The following is a 13535-nucleotide window of genomic DNA, read 5'->3' on the forward strand; positions in this document are numbered from 1 at the left end:
CTACGCTGGAACTGATACTACCACGGGGTAGTAGAAACTAGCAGTGCTTTTAGGAGATAGCAGATTTTCAGTATTGTTAAATGAAACTTGGATAGTTAATTAACCACTTTACATAGGGTTAAGTTAGAATTCAAGGTATTCTAATAAACAATCGTTTTCACTTTGAGTTAGACTTAAATCTTTTTTTTTTCAATATTAATTTTTTAAATAACGTGATCCTTACGGTATTCCCAAGAGATCCATAAGATCTATCCAGGGAATTTTTTAGAGTTAAGGACCGTTCAAGTATTACGTAAGCAAATTTTTACCCATTTTTGACCCCCCTCCCCGCCCCCTTGTCAGCAAAAGTCAGCAAAACGCTGACCCCCCCCCCCCTTGTCAGCAAAATTTCGTCATCAGCAATTCCCCCTCTGAATCCTAACTCATACTTTCATAAAGGGTGGTTGATGACGTAAGCATTATCCAAAATTCTTCATCAACAGAAACGTAAAGTTGAACTGTCGATCAATATGTGTACAGTAAGACCTTTCTAGGCGGGTCATCCTTCATTGGTCCTTTGAAGATTTGTCAATCTTTTGAAGGGGGTCTAAACTGATCCTTTGAAGGGGTCCAAACTGATCCTTTGAAGATTTGATGTCTCGATAGCAGTGAAAGTAAAAGGAAAAATTCAGGACTACACCCTATAGAGAGGAGGGTCATTGGAAAAATTTCACTGCATATGAACTTTTTATGTAAGTTCATATGCAGTTTTCATAATATTGACCAATTTACGAAATTCGTGTATCTGAGGTATGCTATAAATCGGTTTTTCTCAACGGCCGGGCCCTGTCATCAGTCAAACCGGGCAGCGAGTGATTGATTTACGGTTTCAATTTTTCTCACTTTGTTTCGTTAGTCGTGTGCATGACGGGGATTTTAACACGTTTGACAGTACTATTCACAAAGAAAAAATTCAAAAAAGAAAAATTCAATATTCGTAATTAGGAACAAATTGCAAACGGATTTGCGAGCTAATTAGTTTTTTGCAAGTTTTTTTTGGAGAAAGAAAATGTCTAACGAAGAAATGATAAAAAAACTAATAGAAGGTTTACGATTTTTTTTATGCGCTTGATTCTCCAGATAATGAGCATTCTAAGACACACTTATGGATTACACCATACGAATCAATCGGTTTCCATAACATTGACACAGGAACTTTCAGCTTAGATGAAAAGACAAAGTACCTTGATGGGAGTATAGCACGTCACCATTCTGAGCTTCATTTCCGATCCCAGATGAGTTGTTTCCGCAACTATCTGACGCTTTGCTCTTCTCCTAGAAAAGAATAAAAACAACATCTCGTTATGTGTGTAAACGTAACGCACGTGCTTGCTATCACCATCTTTTAAATGATATCGCTATATAAGAGCGAAATTCGAGATTTTCGTGCCACGAGAGTAGGCTTTATCTAGTGTTTGTCCGAACTGTCTGACCACCAGGGTAGTAACTAAGATTTCTGTCACGCGAAGAAAACTTTATTTTTCCATCCGACCTCCCGACTCCATATTTCCACAACAAAGTATTTTTTGAACTGAACGCAGTGTAATAAAATTTTCCAGTAGCGCGTTCTTTAGTTAGTTCTGATGCAGCTAATTTTTTTTAAACTTTGGTATCAGAAACACGAATACACTGATACCTCGACTAACGAACGCCTTGGCACGATTTTTTCAACAACGAAGATTTTCTCGTGATTTTTCTGCCTCGGCTAACAAACATTTTCGTTGATATAGATGTACGCACTTACGCAAAACAGCACACTGTGAACTGAATTTTAGCGCCAACCATCATCAGAATTATTGTCACTTCATCCCAATGAATTCATACCTACCTTTACCTTTTTTCAGATGTATTTCCACTTCTTTTTTTGAAAGTTTTCGAACCATTTCATGTAAAACGAAAGATTCAGCTAATAGAGAAAACACATTGGGGAAAAAGAGGAGCCTATGGTTTCAGATAATGCATTCTTTAAGCGCAAGACTTAAATATGATCATCAAACTGATCAGTCTGGACCAGAGCTTTGGTCTGGAAATTTAGGAGCTTATCTTTTTCATCTGCATATAGTACAGAAACGAACTCGACTGGGGCGTGTCAATACCAGATTCTGTAGACTGAAGCTTGTGTTGGTTGTGTACATAGTGCAAAATGAAAAGATTTCTTCAGTGTCTCATCTTCCTGTAAATTCTGATTTATCCAATTTTGAAGTTGTTCACTTTATCCTTCGGTCAGTTTTTGTCTTTTTTCTAGGACTGCTCGGTGTTTTAAAATAACTTATTTTTAAATTTTGGGCAGTACCCGGAATGAATTGAACTATTTTCCACAGAAACCTGTGAGAAATCGCGTTTCGGCTAACGAATGTGATTCCGGAACGAATCATCTTTGTTAGATAAGATATCACTGTGTATGTTTTGAGCTCTTTCCACAAACTTGAACCCCATTGAAAAGAGAACTTATGCAAAAAGGGAGGGAATTATAGAGTTAACTCTGATGTGTAAACCGTAATTAGACTTGAGGCAAAATATTGTAGAAATATGTACAGGGTGGATGCTATAGACAGCCCAATAAATAGACATGTGATTCTTTGTGGAAAAATTAATATGGAAAAGTGTTTTCAGTTTTTTGATATGACAAATAATTATGGAATTATAACGCATTAAAAATTGATGCCGTCGCTTTCGAATCCTGCCAAAATCACCAAACGTGCATCAAATGTATCACTTACCGTTTTTCAGCTGATAGCAATGCTATAATCTGAGAGTAATAAAAAAACACTAAAGCTGTGCAAACCGCAAAATAGTTTTTTTTTCGCCCTTTCCCTCAAAAATTTTGACTTAACACAGTAAGGGAAAGAAAATCTACGCATTTCGGCAAAAAAAGTGTTGATTGTGGGAAAACAATTTTTAGATCTCATTTAGCTGATACTTTACATATCTGGTGATAAATTTTCTAATATAGTGGGGCGAAGGTAACATGCAACAACAAGGTCCACATCAGTCTACACGAAGAGGGAAAAGCACCAGTCGTGAAAGAAAATAACCGAACACATCTTCTAACGGGGTTGAATATTTCAGTTAATTTTCAATTAGTGGTAACCCGCTTGTGGGAATTTCGTTGGATTTTCGGTGCTTAACTGACCGTTAGAAAACTGACACGTCACAAAGTTTCAAAACGTTATAACTCCGTTAATATTCCTTCGATCCTAAAACGGAAAACACTTTTCGATATTAGTTTTTCACAAGGAATCACGTGCGTAATTATTGGGTGGTCGATAGTTACCACCCTGTATATTAAATTACGTATATTAAGTTTTGGGAAGGAGATTCTTGTCTACTTTAATCATTTCTTCGTAGGAAGCAAAGTATCGAGTCCACCAGTCTTTGTTTTCTTCATCATCGTCTCTACCTTCTTCTTCAGCTTGTTTTTTCCTTTTGTTCGTTTCAGTTTTCATGTCCTTTTTGGACCTTCCACCCTATATGTAAAGAGTAAAATTTTTTTTAAGTATTATTAAAATATTCTGGAACAAAACTATTGAATGCTAATGTAGGGTGTCCAAGTTAATGGATCCAAAAGTATTTGCTCATACTGAGAGAACCACGCATGCTTAGTTATGATAGTCGATAAGAAATCGCTCCAAGTGTTCTACCAAGGTCACAACACTGCTATGAGATGCTTTTGACATACAGCAGTTGCGCTGATTGCCAGCACGGGACGTTGTGGTCGTCTGAAGTTGGTATTCAGCAAAGCTGCATTAAGAGTTAAGCTGCATTAAGAGTTGAGAGCTGCATTAACTTACAAGCGGCTTTGGTATTCAGTGTGGGTTTTCCAACTTCAAGGTGCCAATGAAGGCCAACCGCCCACCCCTCCCCTCCACTAAAGAAAACTATCGCCACCGAAAAGAAACCAGGCCTGAAACATTAAATAAACGCGTGTAAGAACAAGCAAAATAACCTGCCGAGTTTTCCCGTTTCCAAATTCGGCAGTCAATTGACAACACTTCTGTAACACAGGAACAAATCATTATACACACCACCTGCATGAAACTTTCCAATATGCCTGAATTCGTTAGAAGTTTCTCAGAGGAATATTTACGAGGTGTATGGGTGTTAGTAGTAATAGCATGTAGGCATAAGGTTCAGTGCGTACTCAGGCCAGCTGAGTTTAAATCAGTGGATCTTGTGCGAATGCCTCGTATGAACTGAGTGAAGTGTCCTACAGGATTTAAAATTTAAATTCTGCAGCAGTTGATTTAAGTGGTTTTTGAAATTTTCCTGATCCTCATTATACTTTATATGCAACATTTGAAATTGCGAAACCTTCACAAATTGCCACCTATTTTCAAGATTTTTTTCCCCGATTGGAGCTTATAACCCCTCCCCCCCCGAAAATTTACTCCACCCATTGCATCGCTTTTATTTCCCTCACAATGATACAAAAACACCGGCCATGACGTGTGTGGCTTTTTAAGAAGAGAAATAATTTTTTTTAGAAAAAATCCCTTTTTGCATTATATTTATACTGATTTTATATTTCTTAACAGAGCTGAAATAAAGGGAGGGGGGGGGGACACTTACAGTCTATTTTTCTCGCGCTTTCTCTTATCTAACCTTGAGCTGACTCCACCCACCATCAGTTGTTTGATTGGAGGGGAAGAAATTAAAACGTGCTTTACTGTAAAAACAGCTTCAGAAATTTTAAAAATAGCATTTAGCTGTAGAATTTTGCATTTAGAAATAGAATTTTGCATTTAGAAATAGAATTCAGCATTCAGTATTAGAATTTGGTATTTAGAAATAGAATTCAGCATTCAGTATTAGAATTTGGTATTTAAAAATGAAATTTAGCACTGAGCAATAGAAGTTAGCATTTTAGCAATAGAATTTATCATTTAGCAATATAATTGAAAAGTAAGTAATGTAATTTAGCATTTAGCAATATAATTGAAAAGTAAGTAATGTAATTTAGCATTTAGCAATATAATTGAAAAGTAAGTAATGTAATTTATCATTTAGCAATATAATTGAAAAGTAAGTAATGTAATTTAGCATTTAGCAATAAAATTGAAAAGTAAGTAATGTAATTTAGCATTTAGCAATAAAATTTAGTAGATTTATTTAGCGGATTCATTTTTTTTGCTTGAAAAAAAGGAAAGACTTTATCACGATAAGTCGAACTAACGACAACTCGAAGTTTTTTGTCGGACGCTGCACATTCGAATCATCGAGATTTGACTGTGATCATGTGTGGTTCTCCCACTATTTAGACACTCCGTGTAACATATTGAAAGACTCACAAAATCTAAAACGATAAACATTTCTGAAGTATTTTGGGTTGTGTTTTGTTCTATGTTAATGATGACATCATCCTGCTGGACCAATAGGGTTGGTTGACTTGAATATTCTGGAAAAAAAAAATGCAGGAACTTTTGATTAAAATTTCGAATGAAATTTGAATTTACACGATAGACTTTTCAATAGAAAAATTCAGTCATTTTAATAAATGAAAAATGATAGAAAAGTTATTTGTGACAATATACATGTCATACTAAAACAGTACAGGGTAATTCAAATTGTTTGCCTCCTCCGCAACCGTTACAAAATGTGTTGCAGAAGGTTTTAAAATAACACACATGAGGTTTCTAAAAATGCCTTAATTTACTTGAGATATTTTAATTCAAAAATCGGAGAAAAGTTGTCAAAGAACAGAATGAATGATGGAAAGAAGCGATGTCCGTCAGTTTATACTGTTCTTTCGCAACTTTTCCCCAACTCCGATTTTTGAATCCAATATCGCAGCTAATATTGCATTTAGAAATGTGTATTTTTTTTGTTGGCCGCGAGAGAGACAGGGGAACAGATTTCTAATTGGGGTTTTCAGCACACGGAGACTGTATAAAAAGTTGATCAATCAATTCGTTTATGTATACGACCCCCGAAATAAATTACGGCATTTTAAGAAATTTCGCGTCCGGTTGCAGAGATAGTCGTATGGACAAACAGTTTGGATCACCGTGTATAACAACTGACTGATCACGTACGAGAAATGTGTTCTTTATCCTTTTTGGAGACAGGCTTGAAAACGTATTTCTGCAAAGAATTTATGACGTGCGTTCCAACTAGAGTGAAACGGCCGAAGCTTCTGCAATCCATAACTCGGATCGTTAAGGGCGGACAATACATCTCTTGGTCCGGTAATTCCTGTCGGAATATGTTCAAGAATGAATGATAACTCTTTCAAATAAGTCTTAAAAAGGTCAACGGTATAATCAAGAGCAGATAAATCATCAGCAAGCAAAAGTGTTTGTGAATATTATCTTATGCAAAATATTACAATATGCCCTAAAAAATTCATCGGCGGAGAAAATTGAGAAAAACTGCCAAGTTCTTAATTATTTTCTAGAGAACAATTAATTACACAGATCTACAAAAAATACTTTTTGAAAGCTCTTTTAGTTTCGATAGAAGTGATTTTTTTTATTATTTTCAACGCTGATTTCACCAAAATGCATTTTTTTTTCTATCACAATGTTTTTTCACAAAACGATTTTTTTAATTTGCAAAAAAAAACACGAAATATATAGAAAAGACAGAACAAAAACCACACAGAACACACATGAATACTACAGTCATATTGGACCCTAAGTGAGATAACGCCCTTCTAGGCAGCCCTATGTATTAAATTGTTATTTTTTTCCATTTTTCAAGTACCGTACATTATGTTAATAAATGTTATGTAATTAGATATGAATATTTAAAAAATTTATGCACTCTAAAACTTTGAATTATAAGATCTGAATTCTTAATGAATTCTTAACTTATTCATAAAAGGAAATAAATTTTGAGAGAAATAACTCAAATCCAAATACTTTGGAACTTTTATTTTTACTTTATCACCCCATAAATACATACTTTTCATTATATCATAGCTCTGTTATTATAATGATAGACCCTAAAATCACCGCGAAATCATGAAATATCTTTAGCAATGCTTTACTATATTTATTCTTAACGCAAAGGAGCAATGCGATTTGTATGCTGCTTATGTATTACCATCGAAATTCGATTTTCACTTTACCTCAAAAAGAGGAGCTCATCTGTCAAAACCAATGCCAGATTCGGAATTATCACACCTAAAATCCCCCTAAAATGGTCACGGATCCTTCATACAGTTCAACTACGCTCAAAATGGAATCACATACTGCAACTGGGCTTTTGTGCGAAACGGAAAACCTTGGAACAGTGATGGTCGGTTGAAGTTGGTTTTCTGTGATTCCCAACTTCAAGTGCGAGTCGATCTTCCTTTTTAAGAAGTCTCGCCACAGAGAGCAACAGGTCTTTAAACGGTACAAATATTCAGTCATTACACTTCACTTCTGAAGCATAGATGGCAGCAGTGAAAAAATTAGACACAACTCTAGATACGCACTAGGACGGTTAGGTCACTTCCGGCACATCTCACTAAATAGTAAATTGCCCACGCAGACTGAACTCCACAGACTGGAGTAGTGCTCGGTTTGAGAGAAAGAGAAAGCTTAATTCTCACAATTTTTTTTACATATACACGTATTCTCCTTCACAACCAAACTACATTCTCTAGGACGTCGAAGGTGCCTCCGTGGGAGTTTGTCTTGAGCTTTACGAAGGAAATTTTGATTTCTTAACAAATCTGGGATGCTCGGACCGATGACACAAACTATCGTAGGTGCTCGAGCACCCACAACAGCCCGGGTCCAACGGCACTGTAAATTCTTCCAAGAAAACTGAAAAATAATACGGTAAACCAGGACAGGTTATTCAAAACCGGAAATGTGGTCACTATAGCTCTGTGTAATGCCTTTAAAGGCACGTCTGCAGCACGATCTACAAGGAGTAATCAAAATAAGGATTTTTTTAAATTCCTAACATGGGGGGGGGGGTGCAAAAAAAGCCTTGCAAAAAAAAATTCAACAGTTTCTTTAAAGGATAATTGCAAGTAAAAGCGTTCAAGCACTTAAATTTGCTTATAATGGACGTGGGTGGGATTTTTGATCTGAAAAGTTACAAATTTGACTTCTTTAGTAAGTTCAAACTGTATACTACTTGATGTTTCCCATACTCACAACATCCAAATGTTTTACGGGTACAGAGAAATTCGGATTTTTCTTGTAGTTGAGGATAATGGAAGACTGTAGGATGTGTCCAGCGCATTCGATGTCGACTCGAGGGCGATCCACAGTCATCAAGTGAACACGCTTCAACTCTCGCAGTCCCCAGAACAACACCTGGTAAGATTTGATGATATTTATGAAGTTATGAATTTTAGTACCTTGTATATAATCTGTGTTTTCATTAAGATTTCATTCTCAGTACAATGCATTTCATGAAATACAGGGTGAGTATAATTAAAGTTCCAGTACTCTGTGTGTGTGAATAGTTGTTCTTAAAAAGTACTCATTCGAACACAGCAAATTTTCAGGATATCTTAATCAGACCATGGAAGAGAGATTTATGCAATAAAAAAAAGAATTAAATGTTTGACCACCAGGTGACCACAAGGGGCTTTTTTATTGAATTTTAATTTTTTTTCCATGGTCCATGTAGCGTATATACCAAGTTCCATTACAACGCGTCCATCACAACGGACGCAACAGAAGAGTGAGTAGTTTCAGTATACCGACATTGCTCGGACTTATATAGCGCCAGTGTGGACGTATTCCATTAAAACTTGGAATATTCATTATATGCACCTAGAAAAGAGGAAAATGCAATAAAAAAATGCCACTGTTTTGGTGGCCACCGCCTGGTGGTCAAACATGCAACTTTTTTTTATTGCATAAATGCTCTCTCCCATGGTGTGATTAAGCTATCCTGAAAATTTGACTGTGTTCGGATGGGTAGCTTTTGAGAACAACTATAACAACTATACGGGGAACTTTAATTATTGTCACCCTGTATTTCTTGCGTAATTTTTTTTCATGAATATATGTGTAAATGCAAAAGATACCTCTATACGGTATTTCGACAAAGTTGGCCGTATGGAGGCGGGAACAGGCAAAATGGGTCCGCGATCAGGGCGCCAGATGTTCTCCTTCGGCTTTGGTAATTCAGGACTGACTCCTTTTTCGTCAGAATCAGAAAGCTTCGGTGGAAACATTAAAATATCATATAAAATATTTGAAAGTCACACGCCAATAAAATGAACGTTAAACGGGGGATATATTCATAGCTTACCTGCAATAACTCAAAGGCAGCTAATAGTTCACCAGCTTGTTCAGATCCACGATATATGTCGTGCCATTCGAGAACCGGTGGAAAATTTGGTTTCGAGTAGGGCTCATCCGCGAACTTGACATGTGGCCTTGCTATTGTTCTACCTATAAATTCGGATTTTCCCTGAAAAATTTATGAATTTTTTAGAAAAATGTCTTAAGGAGCATTTTAAGAGGTTTATAAAAATAAAACTTCACTTTTTCCCAGAGGGGTCTGGAAGACGCCCTACTGGTCCAAATGTTACGAAATTAGGGCAATAGACACTTCAGATAATACAAATCTCACAAAATCTCACAGATAGGTGGTTCCACTTTCTGGATAAATTATTTTGTTATGGAAATGTTTATATGTATCCCCTACTTGATTTTTAACAGTACATACGATCGGCAAAAACGTGTTTTCCACAGCTGAAAGCATTAAGTATGGCGATGATTTTATACCTTTCAGATGCTACACGCTTAGGTCGGTCGTCCACTAGAAGCTACTACGAGCGAATACATGTCGCGTGTACACGCAAGACTATTATAGTACTAGTGCGAATACATGTGACTTATTCCGCGACTTGTTTTCGCTCGTAGTAGCTTCTAGTGGACGACCGGCCTTACGGGTTGTTATCGGTAGACCTGTGAATGGAGAACGTTGTTGAAAACGAAAGAGGAACATATTGAATGAACGTCCGTAGAATGATTTGTCGGCTGGCAGTGCTACCTATCAATTTCCTGAGTGATAATTTTTTTATTATTTAAGTAATAGTGATTGCACCATGGGAAGTGTCTGTTGTTTCAGTTTCTCGACATTAAGAGACATTATCGCCGACCTGAAGAAAGCATTGAGAGGAGCAGAATATTGTCAGTCGTCCTGCATCTGCGGGACTCGAACCTATACGCAAGAGGAGAGGATTGTGTTGCATTGTATATTCATTAGTTATTGGGGGAGTACGGCTCAGCTCCCTTATAAAGTTTGCTGGGGGGAAGGGGCTCAAATTGTCTTAGACCCTATGAAATGAGTTAATTAATGGGTTAAATGAAGTTTAATTTCGATATCCTGCATTTCTTAGCTCAATATAGAACTAAGAAACATATACACACAATATCCGTATACAAATTCAATATAATTCGTAGTGACTGTAAAGATATTTATTTTTTAATCGACTTACCACTTTGTCTTGATCAAATATTTCAACGACAACCACCGGTGGATCCTCTTTTATGTCTTCCTTATTGCCGTAAACGACAACATCACTGAAAAGAAGCATCTCGTCCCAAGTCGGGCTCAGAGTTTCATCAATCACCTGCGGCAAAAATTAATAAAAAATATTTCTATATTGCAATATGTATTGGGATGAAAAATCCTCTAAATTTCAATTCAAACAATAAAGAAAAGAAAAAGTGGCAATTCTATTTTCCTCTCTCTAAGACACGATAATTTTTTCTATATATATTATTACTATCATTTTAATGCTTCGACGAAAAGATGAAAGTTTATAACCAATGATAAAACATTGCAAATGTGTTATGCACGCAACTTCTCATTGGGGGTTTTTACTGCGGCACTTATTCCAAAAAAATATACTGGTTTTTTTTTTTTAAATACAGTATAACTAGTGTATTTCTTGGAATAAGTGCTGCAGTAAAAATTTAATAGTGTTCGTGTGTTTAACGTTAGTGTTCTTTCTAAGATAAAACATTGACATTCCGGATTTTTTTTTGTTATTTTACGTACTAATATACGGTGAAGTCTATGTAATGAGCTTTTAATGTATAAATTGAGTTTTCATCAGAGGAACGCTTATACATTTGAATGCGGTTCAAGTAAAAGTTGCTCTCACAAAGGTATTTTTTTCCCTTTTTCTTCTTGAAAAGTAAAAAGTTCGAATTTTTGTCAACAGAGGGAGTTGCAGACTACTCTGGCGGAGGTAATTGGATCTGAACGTCTTTTCAATTTCTTCTGTGTCCGAAACGTTCGCAAAGCTTCAGCGATTTGTAGCTGAGGTAAAACAACTTCATTAATTGTGCTGTATCGAGAAATGGTCAAAAACACAACGACAACCTTATGAAAGCACCAGCAACAGGAAAATTCAGAAACGAGCTGTTAATCATACACTCTGCATTTTATAGGACCTTGCTTTGTATATGACCAGTGATTTACTTTCGTGCAGCGCCCTCTATCGACAAACACGTATAATTATTTTTTTTCCCGTACCAAAAAAAAATCTCCAATTGTTACAGTAACTTTTTCACAAACCTCATTCAAACTTACCAATTACATCAATTTTTAAGACTGTAAACTATTCACGAATTTGTGGGACAACTCGGACTTTCGCTACTTTATTTTATATTGAAAACTACCGTCATACTGTGACTACGGTGGTTTTACTTGTACTAGAAAATAACCTATGCAAAATATTCATGATATACGCTGTACTCAGATGGCAAAATGTTATGTCACTTTTTAAAAATTTCACGATGACAAATTTATAAATAGTATTTTGCCGACATGCAATACTGTGGCTTTTTGACTTATTACAATTTGCCTCAGTTGTTTCCTCATAAACTGAAAGAGAAAGAAGAAATATTTCGCCATCTTCAAAAATTTTAACGAACGAGACGCCGGAATGCAAACAGCTCAATAACTTATGGCAATTTGTCATCTGAGCAGAGAGTTATGACTAAGCAAATTTCAAAACAATTGACTGAAGATGTCCAACCCGCGGCCAACAAAACTTATTAATGTGGCCCAACAAGCATTTCCAATCTAATATAATTTTTTTGCGAATAATTTTCAATCTTATATAATTTTACCAGAATAAGCTTTCGACATACCGGGTAATGCGGGTAATTGAGAACCCATAAGCAAAACTTTAAAATTTTATAGACACATCTAAACTAGCAAGTTTCATCTTTTTCGTCACATGGTCATAGCGCAAGCGGATGAGCCGCTGGGCCCATGGGCGGAGATACGGTTGGAGCGGCGTGGAGGCATTGCCCCCCAGCGTCAAAGGTGAATTTGACTGTGATATAATGTATTTATACATATATGAATTGACATCATCATCGTGCCCCCCAGAATTCCAAGTCTATCTCCGTCTATGGCTAGGCCCCGTTGACATTAAACTCATAAAATACTGGTTTTGGCCTAACGGCTCAATGCTTGCGTTATGATCATGCCAATGAACGACAAACCAGCTTGTCCAGATATGATCTATCACTTTTTAAGGTTTTACCCACGAGGCCATGAGTTCTGAATCACCGTATAGAACGGTAAATTCGGCTTTAAAGCCCTGTCATAAGCTATCGTTTATATTTTCGAGTATGACCTTTCATCCTCCCGGTGAAGCCCAAAATATTTTGAAGGTGTTTAAAATTCTTGATTTACAGGAATAAGAATTATTTTCAAACAGAATTTAGTACTGACAGAAATTAGTACTGTGCAATAAAGTAATAAACATAATAAAGTGCGATTCACAAGCAATCGCACTTTAGGTGAATAGCGATTTCTCTTTGCACAACAGAGCATATTGAAATATATAGATGTCCGGACACTATCTACTAAATTATCGGTGACGACAAACAACGTGTTAACGTTGTCTCCACACCCGGTACTAACTAACTATTGTTGCAGCAGACAGACAGGCATAGATGGAACGAGAAACATCGTTTGAAGACTACATTATCCAATTACCTGAGTGGTTTGACTTTGATCAGAGAAGATTACTCGGGCAAAAGGATCCGACAAACCAGATGCATCGGAACCAATTAGAGAACGAGCTTGATACATGTGACAACGAAGCTCGAACACTTGTTTCTCTGAACAAAGATAATAAAACGCATATTTATTAAACGATTGAAACAAACAGAATTTAATATGAGAGAAACATTTTATTTTTGCCGTGAAAAGCTAGAGAAAAATACAGAAATTCATCTAAATAAATATTTATTCATATCCACAGAACTTTTCACTGAAGATTGAAAATATTCCTAGGTGTTTGCTTTCATTGCAGAAAATCTTTATTTTTGACAATGTTCGATACCTTTAATTAAAGTACGTAATGCTGATGAAAATTGATATTGGAAATTAAAAAAAGCATTATTCCAATTCTTAATTTCAATAGACGATGTAGACTCTTATTTTGAGCTGTAGGAGGAGCAATTAATATTTATCCAACTACCAACAACCAAATTTGTTTTGTTTGTGTTGCATATATATTGGAGTTTAATTTTTTCCCATGTATTTTTATTTAATGTTTTGTTTAT

General features: G+C 36.0%; 1 protein-coding gene across 1 annotated transcript in view; it reads right to left on the minus strand.

The window, feature by feature from the left end:
- Positions 1–13535, minus strand: part of LOC149076200 (otoferlin-like) — a 232747-nt gene that overhangs the window by 33277 nt on the left and 185935 nt on the right. Inside the window, exons 25-33 of the mRNA XM_089243754.1 lie at positions 12964–13088; positions 10439–10573; positions 9244–9405; positions 9017–9151; positions 8133–8294; positions 6072–6231; positions 5328–5434; positions 3369–3506; positions 1224–1314 (exon numbers count right to left, since the gene is read on the minus strand). Of these exons, the coding sequence (XP_089099880.1) occupies positions 1224–1314; positions 3369–3506; positions 5328–5434; positions 6072–6231; positions 8133–8294; positions 9017–9151; positions 9244–9405; positions 10439–10573; positions 12964–13088 (1215 nt within the window). The remainder of the gene's footprint in view (positions 1–1223; positions 1315–3368; positions 3507–5327; positions 5435–6071; positions 6232–8132; positions 8295–9016; positions 9152–9243; positions 9406–10438; positions 10574–12963; positions 13089–13535) is intronic.

Source organism: Pholcus phalangioides, unplaced genomic scaffold (assembly GCF_987345545.1).
Source record: "Pholcus phalangioides strain wild (caught in Gottingen) unplaced genomic scaffold, Ppha-v1.0 ptg000015l_1, whole genome shotgun sequence".
NCBI lineage: Eukaryota > Metazoa > Arthropoda > Arachnida > Araneae > Pholcidae > Pholcus > Pholcus phalangioides.